Raw genomic sequence first — 23,522 nt, 5'->3', positions numbered from 1 at the left:
CATCTTTAAGAGCCAGAGATGTCTCATAATTGAGAGTGTGAGCAGTCAAGATACTACTAGAGAGGGACATCTCTGGATTTCAGTGCTTCCCACCTTACCTGCATTAAGGTATCTTCTTTTCCTTTTACTATTTTGTGTTCATTGCTGATCTAAATTATCTGAATAAAGTGTGGGAACTATTTAAAGTTGCAGTGGGGGGGCTGAAGTGTTTTTCTGACATGCTGATAAATGCGATTTAGGAATCAAATTTAATAGTTTTTAACTCGCTAACCTGAAAAGGACTATTAAAAAATAAATAAAAGTCTTGTTTTTTGTCAAAAATCCTAAAATCTCAACATTAAATTAATCCTAATATAAAACACAGAAAAGCAGAAAAATCCTAAGATCTTCAAATCTCTTTTCCCTCCGAAGGAAAAGTTTCTAACAGTGAGATAAAACTGAGTGATCTAGTTTTAGCTATGTCTAAATCTGTGTCTCACATATGTGTGGGTATTTGTTTTTATTCTGAAGGGTTTTAACTGCATCATGCCTTGGCTGTAATATTGTTCATTTCAGCTACTTTTTGCTCTATCGATGTGACGTTTGTTAATGAAGTTACATGTGCACAATCATGGTGTTTGTGCTTTGTAATCATCTCTTAGCTGCGAACCAATTTGCAGGATTAAAAGGCTCAAATACATGTAACACAATGTGCAGAAAAATTTAAGAGAAAAAAGGGTATGGCTAATGGGTGCGTTCTTTTCCATTTCAGATATTATTTTTTCCTCTATTTTGAAAAACAATGACAAAGGTTTTATTGCCAAAATCAGCAAAGTTAGCAAATTTAATTAGATGTTCATCTAGAATACACACTAATAGCCTTTTAAAGGTTAATTTGCGTCTGGGTTTCTTTTAGATTTTTGTTCTACATGCAGCCTGTGATCCACTTCTGTCTTGCTGATATAAAAATTTCTAGTAGTAAATCATTAAGTTAGTGCTCATTAGTATCAAATTGCTGCTGTTGACAAACTACCAGATAGAGTTGTCTTGCTGCTTGTCAGTTAGAATGATTATTTTGCCAAGACTTGGGAGTACAAAAACAAAAAAGTACAAATTCTGATTGCCTAGGGTTAGCTATTAGGTTAGGGTTGGGGCTGTCACCAGTGATGACGCAGATCTCAAGAGGTGTGAACACAGTTTGAGTGACCAATCACAACATGATTCAAACTCATTGCTGTACAAGGATAACATCTCTTGGCTAGATAAACTGATGCTTGGATCACATGCCCAAAGCTCTTATCAGTCATTGAGGCAACATCAGGAGGAGGAATGGAAGGAACTAGACTGTTCTCCAGTTTTGTTGTATTGCAAGTGTTTCGCAAGTTGTTACCAAACAGCAACATTTAGGGCTGAAAATGAATCAGAGATAGAAGTGTCCTGCTGGCGGCTTTGTAGGCTTCCATCAACTTATACTAATTCTAGTCTCTGGACTGGCTCCTTGACTGTGTTTGTGGTGTTGGTGCCTTTTGGAGGATTTTTAATTGAATTGTCAAAAATTAATTTGGCGGGTTGTGAAGTAACTGGAACAGAGATCAGCAGAGAAACAGAGATTTCATAGTTTTATATTTTGTAGCTGTTTTTTTTTTTTTTTTGTTTTGTTTTTTTGTTTTGAATTCAGTTTAGTTTCAGTTAGCTCCAGAGTGGGTTTGCTCATTTCAATTCAGCTTTTATTATTTGAAAATAATTTATTTTTTTTTATTATTTGAAAATAATTTAGTATTTTAAAATTAGTTTAGTGTTAGTTTTAGACAGAAAACAGAACTTTTTGAAAGCAGTCATGTAGTCTTCCAGAATCTCAATAAACTTGTCCATCAAAGGCTCAAAGGCTTAGGTGAGCTATGATGACAAATTTTAGCTTGTACATTTCCTAAGGAGATTTTCTTTATATTTTGATTTTATTTAGTTAGTTTGCCAAGTTCACAAACCTGTTTCAGTGAATTTTTATTTTTACTTTGTGAGCTTATCACTCCACCATCTTGTCCAAATTATTGTCACTTCTTGCTCAATAAAACCAAGATTGCAACGGCCAAAATGCTGAAGGCTTTATAACAGCACAGCCATGCGGGAGGCTGGGAATCTGGTGGGGTATAACCTGCCTCTTACTCTGCGAGTGGCACAGTTGGTGGTGCACCAATGGTACAGTAACCTCCACTTCCTGTACAGGGAGAAGTGGGGGCTGGTACTCCAGGGAAGCTTCAAAAGGTGGAGGACCTGTAGCTGAAGAAATGAGAGTGTTGTAGGTGTATGGGCTGCCAAGTTTGTGAGGGAAACTGAGTGCCTGGGTAGGTTTTTGAAGATGTTTCCCCTCTCATCCAAGAGACGTCTTCAGTTCTAAAACCAAAAGGTGGAAAGTCCCTGGTATTTAAACCCTAGTGGGGGTTGTCCCCTTTGGAGGTGGTCATTGACCCACTGTTACTAATGTGTATCATCACATGAGCCAAGGTACGAAAAATGGTGTGGACCATTACCATCAGGGGTTTTGAGTGAAACCACTGTGAGACCTTGCCCCACCCATCAAGTGACCTATTGAGGTCAAGTGAAACAAGGTGGGAGTCGGGGTTAAGGCACCTGGGAACAACTGTCAAGACTGCATTGTAAGTGACTGACAGCTGGTGTTGTTAGCCACTACCTCTAATAATTGTGATTCACAGTTGACATAGATGGCTTCTTTTTCTCCTCTTTCAAACCATATGTCTTCCTGGCCAAAAATGTGAAGATTTGCATCCTCAAAAGAGTGCCCTTTATTGTTTAGGTGGAGTGGCTGTTTGGTTTCTCCAATGCAGAAGTCAAGCCACTTCTTACTGCACTGCACAGCATACATTATGATGCTTAGCTCGTAGAGGTACAACATAGTGTACCAAAGAAATAATAATAGCATCCAACCCTACATAACTCTGAAACAGGATAGGTTGGTATAAGAAGTGTATAGATGAGGCAGAATTACACACTTCAGCATTAAATATTATTTATAAAGTGTTAAGTGTTTAACAGTAGGTTTAAATCTGAGTCAGCTTCGGCTCAAATGTTACCTGTAAAGAGATACGTGTGTGATTTCTGTACAAGATAATGCAGGACAGAATCTCACTCCACTACATTCCTGAAGTGTTAGACAATCCTAATCAGATTTTTGTTGTTAAGGAAAAATATATGTGAGTCTGTGAATGTGTGACTGATATAACGTGTCCTTTATTTCTCGTGACGTCAACTTGTCTGACCCTCTTAACCCTGTTTTGTTGGCACTGTACACTTGAACTCAATTTTAGCATTACTTTGTGTTGATTCTCGATACAATAAATAAATAGCATGTTAGGTAATTGCTTCACCACTCTTTGCTCCTCTATTGGGATTCACTCATTTCAAATGCCAGACAGCCGTCACGTTAAAGCACTAAACATTTAAAGTGTGACAAACAACTGCTAGTGTTAAATTCAACCCTACATTGTGGTCAAAACGAGTGACATAGTGAGAAACTTGTGTGTTGTTAAGGACTCAGCTTAGTTGGATGGCAATATGTAATGTTTGCCTAAAGTTCAAATATTATTAAGATTTAAAAAGGATGATTCCCTCAAGAGTTTTTTTTATATATTGAACGAGTTTAATTGAAATCCTCCCATCAAGTGGATATTTTGATGCCATTCAACAAAATTTAGGAGGATTGTCCATTTGGAAAACATGTATACAAACTAACAAAGCAGAATTACACAAGCCTCCATTGTATGTTTTGAGGAAAGCTAGTCTAATCTCAGCTAACCTTCACCAGGTAATTACAGCTTTCTAAATTTACCTGTAAAACTGACATTTCTGATTGGTAATTTAAAAGAGAATGTTGAACTTGTTTAGGTAACAAGGTAAGATCAGCTCGATAATGAGCAAAAGTGGTGCAAAGGTGAAGTGCAATGGTTGCAATCTTTGATCAGAATGTGAAACATGTAGAAAAAATTTGATAGCTGGATATGAAGAAGGACTTCCTTAAGCAAGTATTGAACATTTCCATTCTAGGTGAAGAGAGACATGAAAGGAGGTTCTAGGTAGTGGTCACCTTTCTCCGGCCTACAGCACATGGCCAGCAGGAGGCAGTATACTCTGTCAGAACTGTGCTGTATCATTTACACAAAGGACTGAACGTTTACTTCACTACACTGTAAGAAATGTCCTGGTTAAATTACAGTAAAGGACTGGCAGCTAGATTTGACAGCTTTGATTATTTTACTGTAATCAACAGCTTCTTCTTTTACATATTTAAATATGTTGTAAAAAAAAAAAAAAAAAAACCTTTCTGGTATAATATTGCAGATGATTGCTCTGCATTTTCATGAACAACTTAGTAAACAGAAGATGAATACTAGCCGAACACAAATGATCACAAGAGTTCTGGCCATGGTGGCCCACTGGCATCTAAATGTTAATACTGTTTTCATACACTGAAAAGCACCATTAGTCTGTGCACAAATTATATAGTATCTTGCTGTTCATATTTTTTTCAGCATTTAGAGTGGGTAATACAGCAGAAGGACTGATAACAGCATCAATCTCATAAGGCCTGATGTAACATGGGACCAACTTCTTGGAGGAATATTTTTAGCAGATAACCAAACCTTCTGGCCCCGATGATAGCAACGGGATAGAGTCCACTGACAATTGGCCAATATCTGGTTTTTCACTGCAGTGCGAAGAAGACCAGCCCAGGGGCCAATTCCAGGAAGCATGTTCAACAAACTGAGTTTAAAAACATACTCTGAGTTTCCCATTTCAGAACAGCTGATTAGAGTTAGCTCAATCAACTCTGAGTATGCGTGAGTGAGGAAAGAAAGCCATCATCAATGGAGCTCTGACACCAGGATTCATCATGGCAATGGGTAAATAAAGCACAGAGCCTCCATTTTAATCCGATGGCTGGAGGATCGCACGTGTCAGTGTGGAGCATGATGAGCCACTTTAATCAGCCTGACCCACTCTGTCATCATCATAGACAGAATGAAAGTTTGTTATAAAATATATAATTTCTTTTATAAAGTCTGCTGTTATTATTTACACAACTTGAATCGCCATCAGATCAAATCAAATCAATCAAATTTTACATTTGATTTTAAAATCTAATTATTCAGCTGCAGCCTGACAAACAAACTGCAGGAGACAGAAAGTGAAGATAAAAATGTGGCGAAACAGCTCAGACTGAGTTTACTGACAGACCTGTGTGTTACAGACAGCAGCAGACCCCGGGGGCAGAGCTGACCTCAGGTCAGTTTTTTACTTAATAAAATCTGTTTTTGCTGCAGTTTATGACAGTTCAGTTTATGACCATTTAATTTGACTACTGATGGAATAGCAACCTCACTTTATTCATTTTTTAATGGAGAATTTTATTATTTCTGGAATTACTGGATAAAACTGAGTAGATTTACAGAAAATCTACTATAATATTTCCAGTTTAAGCAATTCTAATCTGATCTAAGATCATCTTTACTGATAGATGATGCTCTCTGACAGCCACAGCAGAGATGGTTCACTGAGTTACTGTTAATGTCATGTACTGCTGCGGCTGGCAGGAGTGAGGGCCTCTGAGCAAAGCACCACAGACAGAGGGTGAACTCAAAACACAGCTTTATTGCTGGAAACAGGGCAGCAGCATAACAAAGGGAGCAAACTTAAACTGAGTGACAAACTGAGTAACTGACTAATGACCACAGCAGGAAGAGAACCAATGACACAACAAAGACTGACTGGAACACAGACAGATGAGGAACAACAGGGAGGGAGACACAGGAAGGAAAACTAAACACACTGCACGAAAAACCAGACAGTACCAAAATAAGACAGGAAGTAACTAGACAGAGACAGAAACGTGGACTTGACACACCGCAAAGGAAATAAACCACAAAACACACGAGACCAGAGACATAACAGAGGGACAGGACAGACACAGAGATGCCGGGGAGACAGGGACAAAGGGAACTAGGAAAACAAAATGAAAACACCTATAACTAAGAACAAGACAGGAACTCAGATAAATGAACAAAACCAAATACAAACTCGAAAACATAACAGGAGCTCAATGAAAACAGAACCAAAAGAACTAAACACAAATGCTGTCCACATGGTCCACGACCATGACAGTTAAAGGTCAGAGTTCAGTCATAGTTTCATATTTAGCTGAAAAAATGCAGGGCATCCAAATCTGTAATGAATGTAAAGTTTTACCAAGAAAGTCAAACATGTTATAATGAATGTCTCTACTTTATAGGTTTTAAATATTTCAGTACAGCTTGGGAGGATGAGACATTTTAAATAAAGAATGCAGATCGTGTCGGGAAAATGAATCCATTATGAATAGATCCAGATTGGATGAGCTGGGAAATGAATGGAGTTGAACTGGATCTGGGCCTCATCCGAATCAGTGATCCTGATCTGTTTGGATCCTCTTGCTGTGAAGGTGGACTTGGACATGGTTTGCGGATTTGTTATAGAGCCTACGATCACTGATTTAGGTGATTTTCAGTGGAAAATATGCTGAGATTCATACTTTGAATTTCAGACATCATAACTTTCAAAATGTTGGCAACATTTAAGTCAGTTTAAATAAAGTTAGTCCTTGTAGAAACATAAATGTTTGCAAATGAATTCGCTCCTCTGATGGCTTTGCAGTGAGTTTATGATTGAGGAAATGAATTGGAGTGTCAGACAGGTGGTTCAGGTGCAGCAGGAGGGGAGGAGTCATAGAGATACTGAAAATATAAAAATATAAAATATGAAGCCCCCAAAATATAAAGGACTTTAACGCACGAGACTGAATTGATTAAGCTCACAATTTTAATTGTACACAAGAAGCACTGAAACACAGAATCACTTGCATGGGGAATGTCTCTGGAAAAAAAAAAAAAAAAAAAACGACACAAGGGGACTGCAGAGGAGATGGAGACAGGCTGAGAGCCTCAGATGGTGGTTCACTGGGAGAGAGGAGATTGACATTTGATCTGGTGGAAGCAGGTTGGAGAGTTTAGAGTTCCAAGAGGGTAAGGAATGAATGTTCAGGCTTAACTGTGGAGATTAGTTGTATGTCCAGGAGGGTGCACTGGTTTGTACACAGGAAGTTGTAGAAGGGTGGGGAGGCAGGGGGTGAAGAACAGACTGTTCCAGAGGATGATTTCCAAAAGTAACAGCTCAGCAAAACAGGTGCGAGGATTCTTAGAGCACAGACTCCTTGGAGCCACTGGGAGGCAAACTGAAAGAAGGAAGGAGGCAATTCTGAAACACAGAAATATGAAACACTGGGAAATCACTACAAGGACCTGATTATCGCACCGGCAATGCAGACAATCTGGTGAAGATTGAATACATGAGCTGGAAATCAGGGAGAAGAACAACAGGTGTGTAGGCTGAGGAAGAAATGCTGACAGCTCCACCCAACTGGAAACCCTGGTTTGTGCTCTTTGAATTTTGGACACGTACTTCCTGGTCATGTTTGGCATGACAAAAACTGTTTGTTTAAACAGTTAAAAACGACTTGGTTGGGTTAAGGAAAAGATTGTGGCTCAGGTGTTTTTACCCCAAAGTTGAAAAATAAATAATTGGGTCTGTCAGACCTGCATGCCTGCCATGAATGGTAAATGGTAAATAGACTGGTTCTTATATAGTGATTTTCTACTCTACTTTGAGTACTCAAAGCACTTAAGTGATCTGTAATAGCACAGATGCCAAAAGACATATTCAGTGCAAAAACAAGTGACAGCTTTGACAAAATGCTGTAAATTTGTCATTACTGTGAACAGCCAGAGGAGATACAATTTAAGGTGCACCATTATGCCCTACGTTATCATTCAGTCCACCAATAGCTTACTTACAGTTTAAGTTCATCAGATCATCAGGCTAAGAAACTGAGAACAAATACAACTGAGAATGTACAGGAGTAAACTTGGCAAATCATCACACTAGAGATGGTGGAACCGTGGTTGAGACTGCTCAATCATTTACTCCAGCACAACAGAAATGACTTAAGTGTTTTATGCTGCTTAAAAACACATACTCATCATCCACATGTTGGGACTCTTCTAAAGATTATTTGTTTCTCTTCTGCATCTCGCAGGATGTCCCTGTATGGCAGTTTTCTATCTGAAGAGCAGTTCCAGTGCTCCATATGCCTTGATGTGTTTACCAACCCTTCATCCACGCCATGTGGCCATAGCTTCTGCATGCGCTGCATCAGCAGATACTGGGATGAAGCTAAGGTTCTTCCTTTGTTTCTCTTTTCCCTTCTTCTTTCCCTTACTTTATGTTATGCTATATTATGGCTGGCAAGTTATTTGACATCCTTACATATTTCCTGCATCTCCCATGTCCTTTCTGTTTCTGTTATTCTTTGCTTTCATCTTTTCTTTCATCTTATTTTCTTCTTGCCATCTAGGTTTTCCGGTGTCCTCTGTGTAAGAAGACCTTTGAGAAGCGACCGGATCTCCAGATCAACAGGACACTACGAGAGATCACAGACCAGTTCAAATCCATGAAAAGTGGAGATGGAGCGGTAAAGAAGAAGAGTGGAGGAAAGGGGAGTGATGGCAAGGGTAGCCCATCTAGTCATTTATTTGATGAACTGAAGAGAAAGCTGCATCGCCCTGTGACAAAGACCCACCAAGCTCATTCTCGGAGTAAGCCAAAGTGATTTCTATTTGATTACTTTACAAGGCATCAGGTAAAAGAGGGACAAGTCTTCAGAAAAATTAGGATCTTAACAAAGGATCGTTGTTATCTTTTTAGATGTTGAATTTGACACTTTTTCTAGTATCTCTGATATACTTCACATACTCATAATTCCAAAACCAGTTTTGATGTGTGTTTGGGATCGTTGTCCTGTTGGAACACACAATTGTGTCCAAGATTCAAACGTTTAGCTGTTGATTTGAGGTGAACTTGACTAATCTAGAGGTAGTCCTACTTCTTCATTATTCGATTCAGTGGCAGCAAAACAGCCCCAGACCATGACGTTACCACTGCCATATAGCTGGCACAGTGTTCTTAGATTTGAAAACCTCAATTATTTGTTATTGTGACCCAATAGCTCAATCTTTGTCTTGTCTGACCATAAAATCTTTCTCTAGAAGGCATTTGGCTTGTCCATGTGGACAGCTGCAAATTTCAGTTTAGGTCAAAGTTGTTGATTTCTGTGCTGGCAAAGAGAAACTACTAGTTGTAAACAATCAATGATCACTAGTGAGTGCATGTATGTATTTGAGCATGTATGTAAAGTTTTGACAAAGTGTGATTAGAGAAAATCCAAAATAAATTCAAACTTGTGCACCCAAGTCTTGTTTATTAAAGTCAATAAAAGTGTGTCCTAAATAGTCATTCCACCCCTGGAAGAGCACTTCAAAAAAGCCCCCAGAACTGCCATGATATTCATGCCCATTCATATAATTATGCATGTACTGGAAAAGAGACTTTAAGATTCATCATCTGGGTTCATGAGTGGCTCTACAAAATTACAGTGTGGTTCATGGTCTACCAGAAGAGACATTTGTCTTTGCACTAAAGTGACTGACTAAACTGAAATTCCATGATATTTATTCTATCTTCAGGCTTGGAAAGTGATTCCTTCTCAGCATCGTTTTCACTGGCCAAAAACTCGCAAGCTTCCTCTGTGCCAAATGACAGCATGACCGATGCCCTGAACCACACCAATGGTGCTCCAGCTTTCCACCGTTCACATACCCGGAGGAGGTTCACTCTGAGTGCTGCTGAGATGAGCCAGAATGTCCCTCTTTGTGAAATTCACAACAGCCCAATACTGGTAAAGCATTTATTTCTGCATGTTTCTGCCAAACAAGACCGAATAAGAATAATGTGCAACTCTCTGTCTCATTTGTTTCAGATTTACTGTAGGAGTGACCAGGTGTGTATTTGTCCTGAATGTGAGATGGAGGACCATCCAGATCACGACACAGTGACTGTCGAAACCGAATGGATGGAAACCAAGGTTTGGAAACTAAAACAGAAACAGAGAGAAGCAAAGAAAAGGTTGATTCACGTTGGGGAAGTTTCACTTTTAGTTTGAAAAAGAGAAAAATGGCTTTTAGAGAAGGAGCAATAAAGCAGGTGATAACTGACATGTAAGAGCTTCCTTATCTTGAGAAACTGGAGCCATTGTGATACAAAGCAATCTGGCCTCATGCCTAAAAGTTATGTTACATTTGTACCTAAATTCTTACTGTGCATCAGAGCAGTTTGAATACAGAAGAAGAGCATAGTGTCTTACATTTCCTCTGCTTTGTGTCCTTCCATTATATCATTATTTTAAATATCTGAAAACTCTAAAACTCTAGCTATAGCTACATGTTGTATTTTTCAGGCTTAGTTAGATGCGCTAATTATTGGATATAAGTCATAACACAAAGGGTCTGCAGTCATGCTATTAACTAAATGTCTGCTGTGACAGATTTCTGTACAACTTCCATTTGTACAGAAATCTGTGGGAAAATGTCCCCAGCTTTCTTGCTCTGTGACTTAAGTGCACACTTACCTTTTTAGCTCATAGCCTCAGGTTCTAGTTTCAGGTCATCTTGAATAAAATATTAAGTAGGTTTAGTAAATTTTGGTGATTATGTGGTTTCAGAGGGAAGTTTTTTAAAATTTTTATTATTATTATTGCGTGTTAATTCTCTAATGTTTGAGAGCTTGTCCTCGGTCTCACAGTCAGACCCACCCTTGCTCATCATGTCTGCTTTCAAAACACCGCCAACAGCTCAAAACTGTTAACTTTGTTTCGCTAACCAGTGGATGATATAATGGTGACCTTGTCCATCTTTTATAAGGTCTAGGCCAATAGTATTACTATATCTGTACAGCCACACCACATTCCTAAAAATGGAAATGAGACTGGGGAAGAACAAAGGGGTTAAAAATGAGAAGTGAAAAAGGAAAGTAACCTTCACTTATGATGTACAGTTGTGTTCAAAATAATAGCAGTGCATTTAAAAGCACGAGTAAAGCTCGGAATCCTTAAATTGTTTTTTAATTTCCAGGCACTGGGAACAGTGCACATTATATTCTAAATCAAAACACGAAGAAAAATATATAATTTTTCCATACTTAACAGGAAATGAAGAAACATGAATATTGGGCTGTTCAAAACAATAGCAGTGTCTGCATTTTTATTTGTAAAATCAAATATTCACTTTATGAACTAAAAAATCTTTAGGAATTATTATTATTAACATTATGTTGTATAACCACTGTTTTTGAGAACTGCTTCACAACTGTGTTGCATGGAGTCAACCAACTTCTGGCACTTGTGAACAGGTATTTGACAACTTTCCACAATTCCTCTGCATTTCTTGGTTTTGCCTCAATAACAGCATTTTTGATGACACCCCACAAGTTTTCTATCGGATTAAGGTCCGAGGATTGGGCTGACCACTCCATAAGTTTAATTTTGTTGGTCTGGAACCAAGATCATTGGTCTGGAGCTGATCATTGGCTGAGTTTTTGCCATCCTGGCTATTCTTCGAGCCATTTGAATGGTAGTCTTCCGTTTTCATCCATTTCTCTCTTGCTTTGCTTTCCGTTTTAGAGCACTGGACATTATTTTAGTTGAGCAGCCTATCGTTTTCTGCACTTTTTTATATGTTTTCTCCTTTTCAATCAACATTTTAAAGAACGCTTTTCTTTTGAACAATGTCTGGAATGGCCCATTTTTCTCAGGTCTTCAGTGAGAAATGCATGAACAACATGTGTTTGCTTTATCCTTAAATAAGGGCCACATGATTGATGCCTGTTTTTTTCACAGAATGAATGGACACTGCTATTATTTTGAACACACCCCTTTCAATTAATTATTCAATTACACAGACTCAGTATTATGCATATCATGAATGTTGGGTCTATTGGTTTTCTATGACTCTACTACACTTACTGGTAAATTGTTTGCAATGTAGTAATATGATTTCTACCAAAAAGATTGATTGATCTCTTTACTCATGTTGGACTGCTATTATTTTGAACACAACTGTAAAGTCAGGTGTTAAAAGATCAGTGAAAAAATGTTTTTGTGTTTTTGTTAAAACTAATGCTGTGTGTTTGTTTACATTCATTACTTAATTGTGGGTTCATGAATACATTTTCACAGTCCCAGGAATAGTTCTTCTTTCTTTGGGAACAAAAAGTGTGACAATTAAGACTTGTTTTATGGTTAGGTTGATAGTCAGGCTTAGGTTCTTAGTGATTAGAGAGTCAGCGTTGTGAAAGATGAATGTTTGTGTGTTTAGATGCTGCTAACCATGTCAGAGCAGAAGATCCAGGACATGATCAGAGAAAGAATCAGCAAGATTGAAAAGATCAAGATGTCAGTGACGGACCTGGAGGTAAAAAAAAAAAACACAAAAAACGCACTCATGGTAAAACCTGTAAATCCTTTTGACACATTATTTGTAATTTTTCATGAATGATTATGATTAACATGAATAATAGAAGGGATTAATAATCACTCAAATATAAAGATTAAAGAAAAAAATTAAGATTTTATGTTTCTAACGTTTTGGAATTTTATGGTTTCTAGAATTTTTGAATTTCTTTCCAACATTTTAGTTACAGTAAAATTTTGGTTCCTTACATTTTTAAGTTACTTACAAATCTTAGCAGCAATATGTATATGTTGCATATTTCCATATGATTTCATTTTTCTTTTTAATATATTTTAAAACAAACAAAAAAAAATATCACATGGTGACTGTAAAAGAAATGAATTGAGAGATTTCAGTCACTCTGTCCAACTTTCCAGCTGGCAGTGGATCGAGAGACCGCAGGCAGCATGTGTCTACTCTCGAGTCTGGTTTCTTCTATTGAACGTTCCCAGGCAGAGCTGCTGGAGGTGATGGAGATCAGCCGGAGGGCAGCACAGCGACAGGCTGAATCCATGACACGGCAGCTAGAGCAGGAGATTGAGGAACTGAGGAGGAGAGAAAACGAGCTTACCAAGCTCGCTCAATCGGATGACCATGTACACTGTGTGAAGGTTAGTGAGAATTTAAGGATGAATTTGATGATGCTAGTACGTGCCAGTGTTGCAGTACTGTTTGGTCTGTTTGTGCTATTGGCAGACTCACGTACTTAATTGCCCTGAGAAAAGTAAACTAAAAATAGAGGGGGTAGATGTTGTTTAAGCAAATAAATAGAAGATAAAACGCATGAGGCAAAAATGCATATAAGGCTCGAAAGCCCATTGCCATAAGTACATTTATACTGTTATTTATCAAACTCAAACTACTGAAATAGTTTCTAAATACAGTACACTCTACTTCATGAGTAAATGTGTCAAATAATGTAATGTACACATTACAAATTGGAGATGTCAAAAGTATATTAAATATTTACTAAATTAGATGTTATTGTCATGAAATTAAAATGATTCAATGCTATTGTAAGCTTTTATATGTGGATAAATGCTACAAATGTGTACCATGTTTTGCTGCTTAACTCACAGGACTTCACAGAAAAACAGACCTAGTAAAATACTGACATTGAACAGTTTTTGACATTTCTTTCTACCTAATCCCCAGACATTCCCAATCCTTGCCAGTCCTCCGCCTACCAGAAACTGGTCTACAGTGTCGGTGAACACTGACCTGGGGACAGAGTCCATTTACAAGTCTCTAGCAGCTCAGGTGGAGAAGTTTTATGAAGAGCTGAAGAATATTGCAGAAAAAGGTTAGTGTTAACATGCAGCTGGTGCACAACATGCACAACAGGTATAATATACAAGAAAGACATGAAGTCTACTGGAAAGAAGTTTTGATTAGGCCTTAGGACCTGGTTCAAAGTCAACTATAGAGAAAAAAATAGTAGCTGTTTCATTCAAACTAAGATTTTTATGTGTTTTTAAGTGACAGATTCTTAGCTTGGATCAAAAGCTGCATTCAGAAATTGTACCAGTGCAATGCACAGACACCCATATGCTAATTGGTGCTAAGTGGCAGAATAATAGAATTTCACTCACCAAATCTCAGGCACAAACCTTTTTTTTTTTTTAGTAAAGTAAATTTCTACAGACTATCCACAAGAGAGGTGAAGAAGAGAGTGCAGCTAAGATGAGCCGGGCGCAGTGTTGCCAGATCTCGCGATAGAAACAAGCAACCAGCTCTATGAAAACAAGCCCAAAAGAAGCCCAACTGGCAACCCACAACACTGTGTAAAAAGTGGATGCTTTTAAACAGTATAGCTCTATAGTAGTATAGCCCATTTCCTTGTTTTGTCTCATTGTGGTTTGGAGCAGTGAAACCCATGTTTCTTAGCCTCATAGAAGAGAAGAGTGCGCAGTTTTTTGTGTGTGCTTCCCTGTATTGGATTGTTGAACTAAATCAGCATGGCGAGCACATATTTCACACTTGAAAATCTGCAGAATGCCTTTGATATGTCTCCTATCAGGACCGCAGCAATTTTATTTCGTAGCATCGCTTTGGCGCCCCTCTCTTGTGAGGCGCCCCAATGCATTGCATATAGTGCATACCCAGTTTTCGCGCCACTGTCTCCCATCTGAGCTCAGATCCATTTTTTAAGTGTGCTCTCTTTCTCCCACTCTTTATTACATTTTTTCTATATTTTCCCCACTTACTGGAGCTCATTCATACGCTGCCTCCTCACTCTGGGCTGTTATGAGTGTTTGTTTGGGTGTGAGCCTAAGTGGGCGGGAGCGATAAACAGGAAACAGGGGCTTGGAAGGGACAAACTACCTACCGCTCGTCTTTTGCTTTATTATGGGGCGCCGAGAGATATTCAAGGAGTTTCACTCAGAAAGAATGTCAAGCCCAAATAAGCAACATCACATTCAAAAACAAGCCCAAAAAACCGCAACCCACGACTCACGAGATTTGCAAGCGACTTCAGAAAAAAACAAGCCCAAAGTCGCTTATAATAAGCGGACTTGGCAACACTGGCCGGGCGGAGATGAGTTTCAGGGGTGATTTGTCACAGAAGGAGCAAGAGTGAAAGGGAAGATCGAATTGTGAAGATCGTAGTGAGACCTGATTTGGAGACAGTGGCACTGATGAAAAGACAGGAGGTCAAGCTGGAGTTGGCAGAGCTAAAGATGCTCAGATTTTCATTGGGAGTCACCAGGATGGACAGGGTTAGAAAGATCAGAGGGACAGCAAGTGGACTAAATGGCCCAAAACTTGTATTTGAGTTGAGCTGTCCACAGAATAGCAACTAACTATTGTGGGATTGTTTCAGTGGGCTGACACTATACAATGTTTAAGCCTTATGAGGGTTGACGTTTTTGGAAACATTCAGCCACATTTGGCCTATAGAAGCTTGTTTCTGCCCATGCCCGTGGTGTCTCGCTTCACCTGCATATTAAAACATAGACATGCATAACATCAGGTTACTCATTTTATCTTCATTACATCACTGTAATAGTCAGAGGGAAACAATGGCTGTTTATAATTACTAAAAAAAATGAATAATTAAAATATCCATTTAAGGGCTGCAACGATTCCTTGAGGATCTTGAATAATTTGATATAAAAAATCCTCTACACAAATTTGTTGTTTTGATGCTTCATTTAAACTGCAGCGATAAGATGTCTCCAGGTAAGGGTAAGCGTTTCACCCACATTAGCAGCATGTTCTGTCACAGTCGGGGGCTGGAGCCTATCCATGTCATTTGGAAAAATGACCCTTTAACAGCGAGTGGACAGTCGCCAACATAGTTTTCCACAACTCCACTTCTCTCACGTCCATGTGTGTGTGTGTGTTGTGTTCGCTGTGCTGAGAAATTCAGCTATTAGCTCCTGGAACAATTTGCTATATCCACAGTTTGCTAGCAGGCATTGCCATTAGCACTAGCGATCGTTTGCCCAACAAGAAATCCCCCCTGCCCCCACGCCAGTCGCTTATTCAGTACCGAGGGGCTCCATCAAAAATATTTTGTATTCTTTAATCCCTGATTAGCGCCTAAAAATAGACCCGTGATAGAAACATATTTAGGACGAAGCTTGTGAATACAATGCATTATAACATTAAGTGTATGCAGCCACCAGTTTTTAACAAAATCACTGATAACAGCAGCAGTTGGTTAATGTTCAGTCTGTCTGCATACATGCGCAAAGAGGCAGAGCCCTTATAGAAATGGCGAGCTGAGGTAGAGCGAAAGGAAACTTTTTTTTAGCATCCAAAGCAGCAGCGCTTTTTCCTGTAATCACCATTTAAACCTTTACTGGGAAACAACTGAAGGAGCCCTTCATCAGCCCAGATCAGCAAGTTTCAAGTGAAGAAAAGAGAACTTTGTAGCTGTGCCATCCACTGCCATCCACAGCGAAAAAGTGCAGTAAAGCTATTGAAGTAGCTATGGAATATACAGATGAACAAGACAAAAGAATTTCTTATCCAATTACACGATTAATTGATGGAATAATCAATAGAATACTAGATGACTAAAATAATCAATAGTTGCAGCCCTAATATATTACAGTATATACAGTATAACAGTATTCATACTGTCAATCATTAAGCAGTGAAATACTGCCCCCTGGTGGTGGAGGTTTATAGGAGCTGCTACGGCCATTACTACGGGATTCTCCTACCAAACACTCTCTGCATCATATCAGTATTTTCTGAGTTATACCTAAAATAGACTCATGTCAGCTCGTGATACCTGTTGTTGTGGTTCTGTTCAGGTTTTCTTGCCATAGCACTGGATCACAGTCCTGCCCGAACACAGCCCAGTGAGTGTCTACTCCATCTCCACCTTAAGTCCTACATTAATATTTTTGCTGTACATAAACTGCATCCACATTAAACTTGCTGATAACTGAGATCCAAATATATCTGCTGAATTTTAACAGCAACACTAAAATTTTGTTTTTTCTTCAGTGTTAAAGAGGCTACAGGAGTATGCATGTAAGTTATATTCATCCAAACTAAATTCAGTGAAAGTAGAACTATGCACACAAAATGAAGTTCTTTATGTCTTCTTTCAACACAGTGGATGTAACTCTGGACTCCAATACCTCTCATCCAAGACTGGTGCTGTCACAGGACCTGAAGAGTGTGAGATTCCTTTTTAATTACTAGAACATGCAATCATATTGAGATTATTTCTTTTTATTTTTTTAAGGCATTCACAGTGTAAATCCTTTGGTTTTCAACTCCAAAACTCATATGTTGTCTTGTCTGGAAGCCTCTCTCTTAGCATAGACCACAACAGAGCTCTATGGTAGAAGAAGAAGGTGTAAATCTACATGAAATGAACTGTGATTATTCAGTGGAGTATCAATAAACTGTGTCTTTCTGCAGGTGAGGTGTGGAGAACGATATCAGCTGGTTTCAGACAACCCAGAGAGGTTTGATAAAGTTGTGTGTGTCATGGGGAGGGAGGCGATCTCTTCTGGGAAGCATTATTGGGAGGTAAGAGGTTTCATCCTTCAAGAATCTCAAAATTACTGAAACTCATTGCTGATTGATTATAATCCACTTCCTCCTTGTTGTTTTAACTTGATTTAATGTGATCTGTTTGCTTTGAACAGGTTGACGTGTGCGGGAAGACGGACTGGGACCTTGGTGTGGTGAGGTATTCAGTCAACAGGAAGGGGAAGATTGAATACACCCCGGACAACGGATTCTGGTTCCTTAGTTTAAGAGACAAGTGAGTTTTGTCATTAACTGTAATCATTTTGTCATGTACACATTGCTCGACAGTTGTTTGCAATATTTGATATTGCTAGGGAAAAATCTGTACAGTAATCCCTGTCTTATCCCGTTACGTGTTACGTTCCAGGACCACCCGCGATAAGTGAAAATCTGCAAAGTAGGGACGCTATATTTATTTTAATACTTATACATTATTTTAGTTGTTATACACTATTTTAAGTTTTTATAAACCCTCCCCACACACTTATACACCAAATATATACATTACTGTACAACACATACTACACATGTGAAGAACGAGTACCGCAAAAACCGGTGAAACAGCGAAAATACCACGATAAATGTTTTACACTAATACTGATTGAAAACCAGCGAAACAGCGAGTCCGCGAAAAGTGAACCGCGAAGTAGCGAGGGATGACTGTATTCCCAAATTGGTTGGCAGTGGTGGATGGATGAAATTGGTTGCAAAGAAGGTACTGCATCAAGAACCTCCTTATTATTGCTTTGGTTGCGGGCAGTTTGCAACAGCTGCCTGTAGATTGTTACGTTTGTCTGCAAATACTTGATAAGTACTTTATGAGTAATAGTAAAACTTGTAAAAGTGCAATACAAACAAGAAAAGCAGAAGGTTCTCCTTCAAAGTAAAAACTGTGCCTCAGCGTCATAGCCAAAAAAGGTTGCAATTTTCACTGTTTCACTGCAGCTTGAAGAGTAGCTAGACAATGTTTGTAGACAAGTCCATCACTTTCATTCATACTATGATTGCAGCAATATGCTGTGAGCAAAGCAATCAAGGTTTATGCCAGCCAGTTAGGGGAATACAGGATTGTCCCCGGCGAGAGTTGGTTGCTAGATGGCCATGGACCAGTGTACGGGCCGTGCAACTGAGGCCTTATTCACTTGATTCTACTTTGTCACCATAATTGTCATGTCCAAAATGACAGACAATGGATTATCACATGGTTAGTGTTCATATGTGTGCAACAAGGAGAAACAGGATTCAAGTGCCAAAACATCCATGCAGTCAAAGAACTTCATGAGGGAAGCCAAAGCAAGAGATTTTTAACTTTAAAATCATTTGAAATATGCTTCTTTTGGCATGGCTTTGGCCCAGTTTATGGAATGGATTGCCTTGTAAATGCATTATTGCTGGTGATCAGGTGTTGAGTTTCCACTCTGCATGTTTAGAAATACAGTGGGTACGGAAAGCATTCAGACCGCTTTAAATTTTTCACTCTTTGTTTCATTGCAGCCATTTGCTAAAATCAAAAAACTTCATTTTATTTCTCATTAATGTACACTCAGCACCCCATCTTGACAGAAAAAAACAGAAATGTAGAAATTTTTGCAAATTTATTAAAAAAGAAAAACTGAAATATCACATAGTCACAACTATTCAGACCTTTTGCTCTGAATACTACTCAGTATTGAGTAGAAGCACCCTTTTGAGCTAGTACAGCCATGAGTCTTCTTGGGAATGATGCAACAAGTTTTCCACACCTGGATTTGGGGATCCTCTGCCATTCTTCCTTGCAGATCCTCTTCAGTCCCGTCAGATTGGATGGTGAACGTTGGTGGACAGCCATTTTCAGGTCTCTCCAGAGATGCTCAATTGGGTTTAGGTCAGGGCTCTGGCTGGGCCAGTCAAGAATGATCACAGAGTTGTTCCGAAGTCAGTCCTTTGTAATTTTAGCTGTGTGCTTAGGGTCATTGTCTTGTTGGAAGGTGAACCTTCAGCCCAGTCTGAGGTCTTGAGCACTCTGGAAGAGGTTTTCTTCCAGGATATCTCTGTACTTGGCCGCATTCATCTTTCCTTCAATTGCAACCAGTCGTCCTGTCCCTGCAGCTGAATAACACCCCCATAGCATGATGCTGCCACCACCATGTTTCACTGTTGGGATTGTATTGGGCAGGTGATGAGCAGTGCCTGGTTTTCTTCACACATACCACTTAGAATTAACGCCAAAAAGTTCAGTCTTCGTCTCATCAGACTAGAGAATCTTATTTCTCATACTCTGGGAGTCCTTGATGTGTTTTTTGGCAAACTCTATGCGGGCTTTCATATGTCTTGCAAGGAGGAGAGGCTTCCGTCGGGCCACTCTGCCATAAAGCCCCGACTGGTGGAGGGCTGCAGTGATAGTTGACTTTGTAGAACTTTCTCCTATCTCCCTACTGCATCTCTGGAGCTCAGCCACAGTGATCTTCGGGTTCTTCTTTACCTCTCTCACAAGGCTCTTCTCCCACAATTGCTCAGTTTGGCTGGACGGCCAGGTCTAGGAAGAGTTCTGGTCGTCCCAAACATCTTCCATTTAAGGATTATGGAGGCCACTGTGCTCTTAGGAACCTTGAGTGCTGCAGAAATTCTTTTGTAACATTGGCCAGATCTGTGCCTTGCCACATTTCTGTCTCTGAGCTCCTTGGGCAGTTCCTTCGACCTCATGATTCTCATTTGCTCTGACATGCACTGTGAGGTCTTATATAGACAGGTGTGTGCCTTTCCTAATCAAGTCCAATCAGTTTAATTAAACACAGCTGGGCTCCAATGGAGTAGATCCATCTCAAGAAGGATCAGAAGAAATGGACAGCATGTGAGTTAAATATGAGTGTCACAGCAAAGGGTCTGAATACTTATGACCATGTGATATTTCAGTTTTTCTTTTTTAAAAAGTTTGCAAAAATTTCTACATTTCTGTCAAGATGGGGTGCTGAGTGTACATTAATGAGAAATAAAATGAACTTTTTTGATTTTAGCAAATGGCTGCAATGAAACAAAAAGTGAAATACTTTCCGTACCCACTGTACAATTACTCCTGATGTTGAAGGAAATCAGTGGCGAAACATTAAACATTTCTTTTTTTGTTAAGTAGGGTCTTAAAGTTGTATTAGTCACTATTTTTAAACTGTCAATTGAGCAATGAATATGCGTAACATGAAAGGGGGTAACGATCCCGATTATCACACAACTGTGTCCAAAGTGTCCATTTTAGTTGTTTTTATCAGATAGTTCTCCAGCTGCAGCTTTTCAATAACTATTGGAATATTTAGCCAATATTGAGACAGAAGCTTCAGTCATCAGTGGATGGAGAGCAAACAGACCAAAATCAGAACTAAAATTAGACAGAAACTTTGACACGTAGTCAGCAATAAAGACAGAAACATGACCCCAGATTAAGGTTAATGTTGCTCCAGGTTTGATGAATGCAAAATCTTTGTTGATTGTTTTTCTTTTGTATTTTTTTTTTTAACTCGTGGCTTTATTTTTTTTTTTAATTCCTTAAAAATCCTTTAAAGTTGAATGCTTTTGTAATCAGATGGTATGTAATCTAGCATAGACTGATTCTGATGTCAGAGGAAGTTTCTCATCTTTAATTTCCTTTTCCTGCTTCCCCCCATTCCTTCCCACAGGAGTAAGTACGCCTTTCGCAGTCAGCCCTACACAGATGTCCAAATGAACCTTCAGCCTCAAAAGATTGGGATATTTGTGGACTTTGAAAATGGACAGGTATGATCTGGAAACTTTGTTTTACATCAGTTGAATGAGTTTGTATTATGAAGAACATGAAAATGTATTTTCCCTTTAGATTTAGCTTATTTAATTATGTATAACTGTGTTTTTCCCCTTTTGTTCTGTTTCTGTGATCAAACTGTATGTGTGTTTTCTCATCTTTGCAGGTGTCTTTCTACAACGTTGATGCTAAGATCCACATCTACACTTTCACTGACATTTTCAGTGAGACCATCTACCCATTCTTCAGCCCCTGCACCAGCAAGTCAGGAAGGAACGATTTACCGCTGATCATCACGCCAGTGAAAGTGACAGAGTGACAGCTGAACACATGGAAGCTATGTAACACTGTATTTCTTCCTTTTTGCTTTATTTTCCTGTCTGCACTTAGTTGCGCTGTACCAGGGTTATAATAGTTTTGGATTTTACATTATAGTTTAGTTTTAGTTAGTTTTTACTTTTTTTTTCTCTAATTCAGTTAGTTTTAATTAGTTTTCAGAGTGGTTTTGCTCGTTTTTATTAGTTTTTATTTTTGGTTTCATGCTTAGTTTTAGTTCGTTTCAGTTAGTTTCAGTATTAGTTTTAGTATTTTCATACCTAATCAGGTGCAAGATTCAAGGCGCAAAAGTGACTATTGTGTAATGAAAACTTGACAAAAGATACAGTTTAAAGAAATATAGTCAACAACCAACTGTTCACAAGACATGCTAAATTTGTGTAATATTAAGGACACACATGAGCATAATCAGGGAGAAACAAAGAAAAACATGAACTCCCAAACTCAATAAATTCTACAATAAACTCCACAATAAAGTTCAGCATCAGTGCAGCAGATTAATAATGCCTACATGTGGTGTTAAACAAAAACAAACTCTTTGAAGGAGTCAAAGCTCAAATCCATCTGCATCCTGATGTTCTCACCACCTGAAGCTGCTTCTGTTTTGGAGCTAGCTTGGTTAGATGCTCGCTAATTAAACCTGCAGGGTCTTTGCGGCCTCTGTACACAACCTACAGAAGTTGCCGACCTCATGTCCGCATTTATGCTTGTGTAGCTGGATTGTGTGTGTTAATTACCTTGTGGTCGTGTGCAGGTGTTTGTACTCAAAGAACCTCCATACGGGACTCGGCAGACCGCAGCCATTACTTTGCGGACCAGCGCGGTGAGCGCACGCACATGCGCACTCACACAGTTGTCCTGTGGCGCTCCCAGCTTAAACTCGGAGAGCGGAAACAATGATTTCATATCAATCCACAAGGCTTAAAAAAACCCCCAAAAAAACAAGTAAATGAAAGTCAGTTTATCGATAATTTCAGTTAGTTTTAGTTAGTTTTGTAAACTCACAATTCAGTTTTAATTAGTTATCGTTTTTTCCTTTTAATTATAGTTTTTATTTATTTCAGTTAACGACAATGTTTTTTCAATTTCAGTTTTCATTATTTCGTTCGTTTTCGTTAACTATAATAACCCTGCGCTGTACAAACGCAGAAACCTGGTCAGGATTTTGTATTTATGCCTATCGATAAAAATTCACGAGTGGCTTCTTTAACCTTGCTGGTGGCAGATTGTGAATAGTTTATCATGGAGAAAAAAAAAAGTTTTTATGTATTTCAAATTTGATCATCTATTAAAGCATCTCTTACATCCGGGTGTCTGCATGTGTCATTATTTCTGTCATCATCTCAGGATTGAGTACAAAATTTTCACTTTATCCTTTTTTTTTTTTTTTGAATAGTTGATGAAAAGATTGATGGCATTCTCATATCAATATGTATAATTTGGAAAAAAAATTGTAACACAGTTATTACAAGGTTGGAGATAGACCATTTGAAGAATCTCAAATAGAAACATATGAAAAGATCCTTAAAGTGGACCTACTCTGCTCCATTTTCACTCTGCTAGAGAAGCTTTTGATGATTCACACTTCAAAATTTTTTATTTAACTCACACCAGACCGTGGTGCAGCCTCTCGTGTCATCCCCTGTTTTAACTTTTCTTTTTTTTAATGTCATCTTCTGTGTAAACCAACTTTTTTCTGATTGACTGCCCATCACAAACAGGAAGTGTCATGTCTTGGGTCCTTTTGACTCCACGTTTTGGTTTATGCTTTGTTTTGTATTGGACTTATCTTTTCTGAGTGAATTAGGATTTTAGGTTTTCATGGTTTTTTAATTAGGCATTTGTGTTAGGTTTCTGTATCCCTCTGGTGTCACGTCTGTGTTATGTTTTTGATTTCCAAGTTTCCCTTGCCTCATGTCCTGTGTTTAGTTTGACATCCTAGTGTTTTCCCTAGGTGGTTAGATTTCTGTTCTGGTCATGTTTAGGTTTTGTCTGTGTGTCAAGTCTTCGTC

General features: G+C 38.7%; 1 protein-coding gene across 3 annotated transcripts; it reads left to right on the top strand.

Annotated features, from left to right (window-relative positions):
• On the top strand, positions 1-22,815 carry LOC115797394 (E3 ubiquitin-protein ligase TRIM39). 3 transcript variants are annotated; one of them, XM_030753964.1, is made up of 16 exons: positions 1-108; positions 8,120-8,261; positions 8,438-8,678; positions 9,606-9,817; positions 9,899-9,919; positions 12,291-12,386; positions 12,803-13,036; positions 13,581-13,728; positions 16,694-16,741; positions 16,890-16,916; positions 17,002-17,066; positions 17,313-17,423; positions 17,543-17,661; positions 21,074-21,170; positions 21,341-21,565; positions 22,642-22,815. In XM_030753964.1, the coding sequence occupies exons 2-15, from the start codon at positions 8,121-8,123 to the stop codon at positions 21,491-21,493; spliced, it is 1,713 nt and encodes a 570-aa protein (XP_030609824.1). In that variant the 5' UTR covers positions 1-108; position 8,120; the 3' UTR covers positions 21,494-21,565; positions 22,642-22,815. The 3 variants fall into 3 exon arrangements, with proteins under 3 accessions (XP_030609824.1, XP_030609822.1, XP_030609823.1); XM_030753962.1 differs by having other exon boundaries at positions 9,899-10,003; XM_030753963.1 differs by lacking the exon at positions 1-108 and adding an exon at positions 5,258-5,277 and having other exon boundaries at positions 9,899-10,003.
• Positions 22,816-23,522: the final 707 nt, after the last annotated feature.

The sequence above is a fragment of the Archocentrus centrarchus genome, chromosome 18, assembly GCF_007364275.1.
Source record: "Archocentrus centrarchus isolate MPI-CPG fArcCen1 chromosome 18, fArcCen1, whole genome shotgun sequence".
In the NCBI taxonomy this organism is placed as follows: domain Eukaryota; kingdom Metazoa; phylum Chordata; class Actinopteri; order Cichliformes; family Cichlidae; genus Archocentrus; species Archocentrus centrarchus.
Note: the sequence above shows the minus strand (reverse complement) of the source record. Positions and strands in the feature narration are given on the sequence as shown.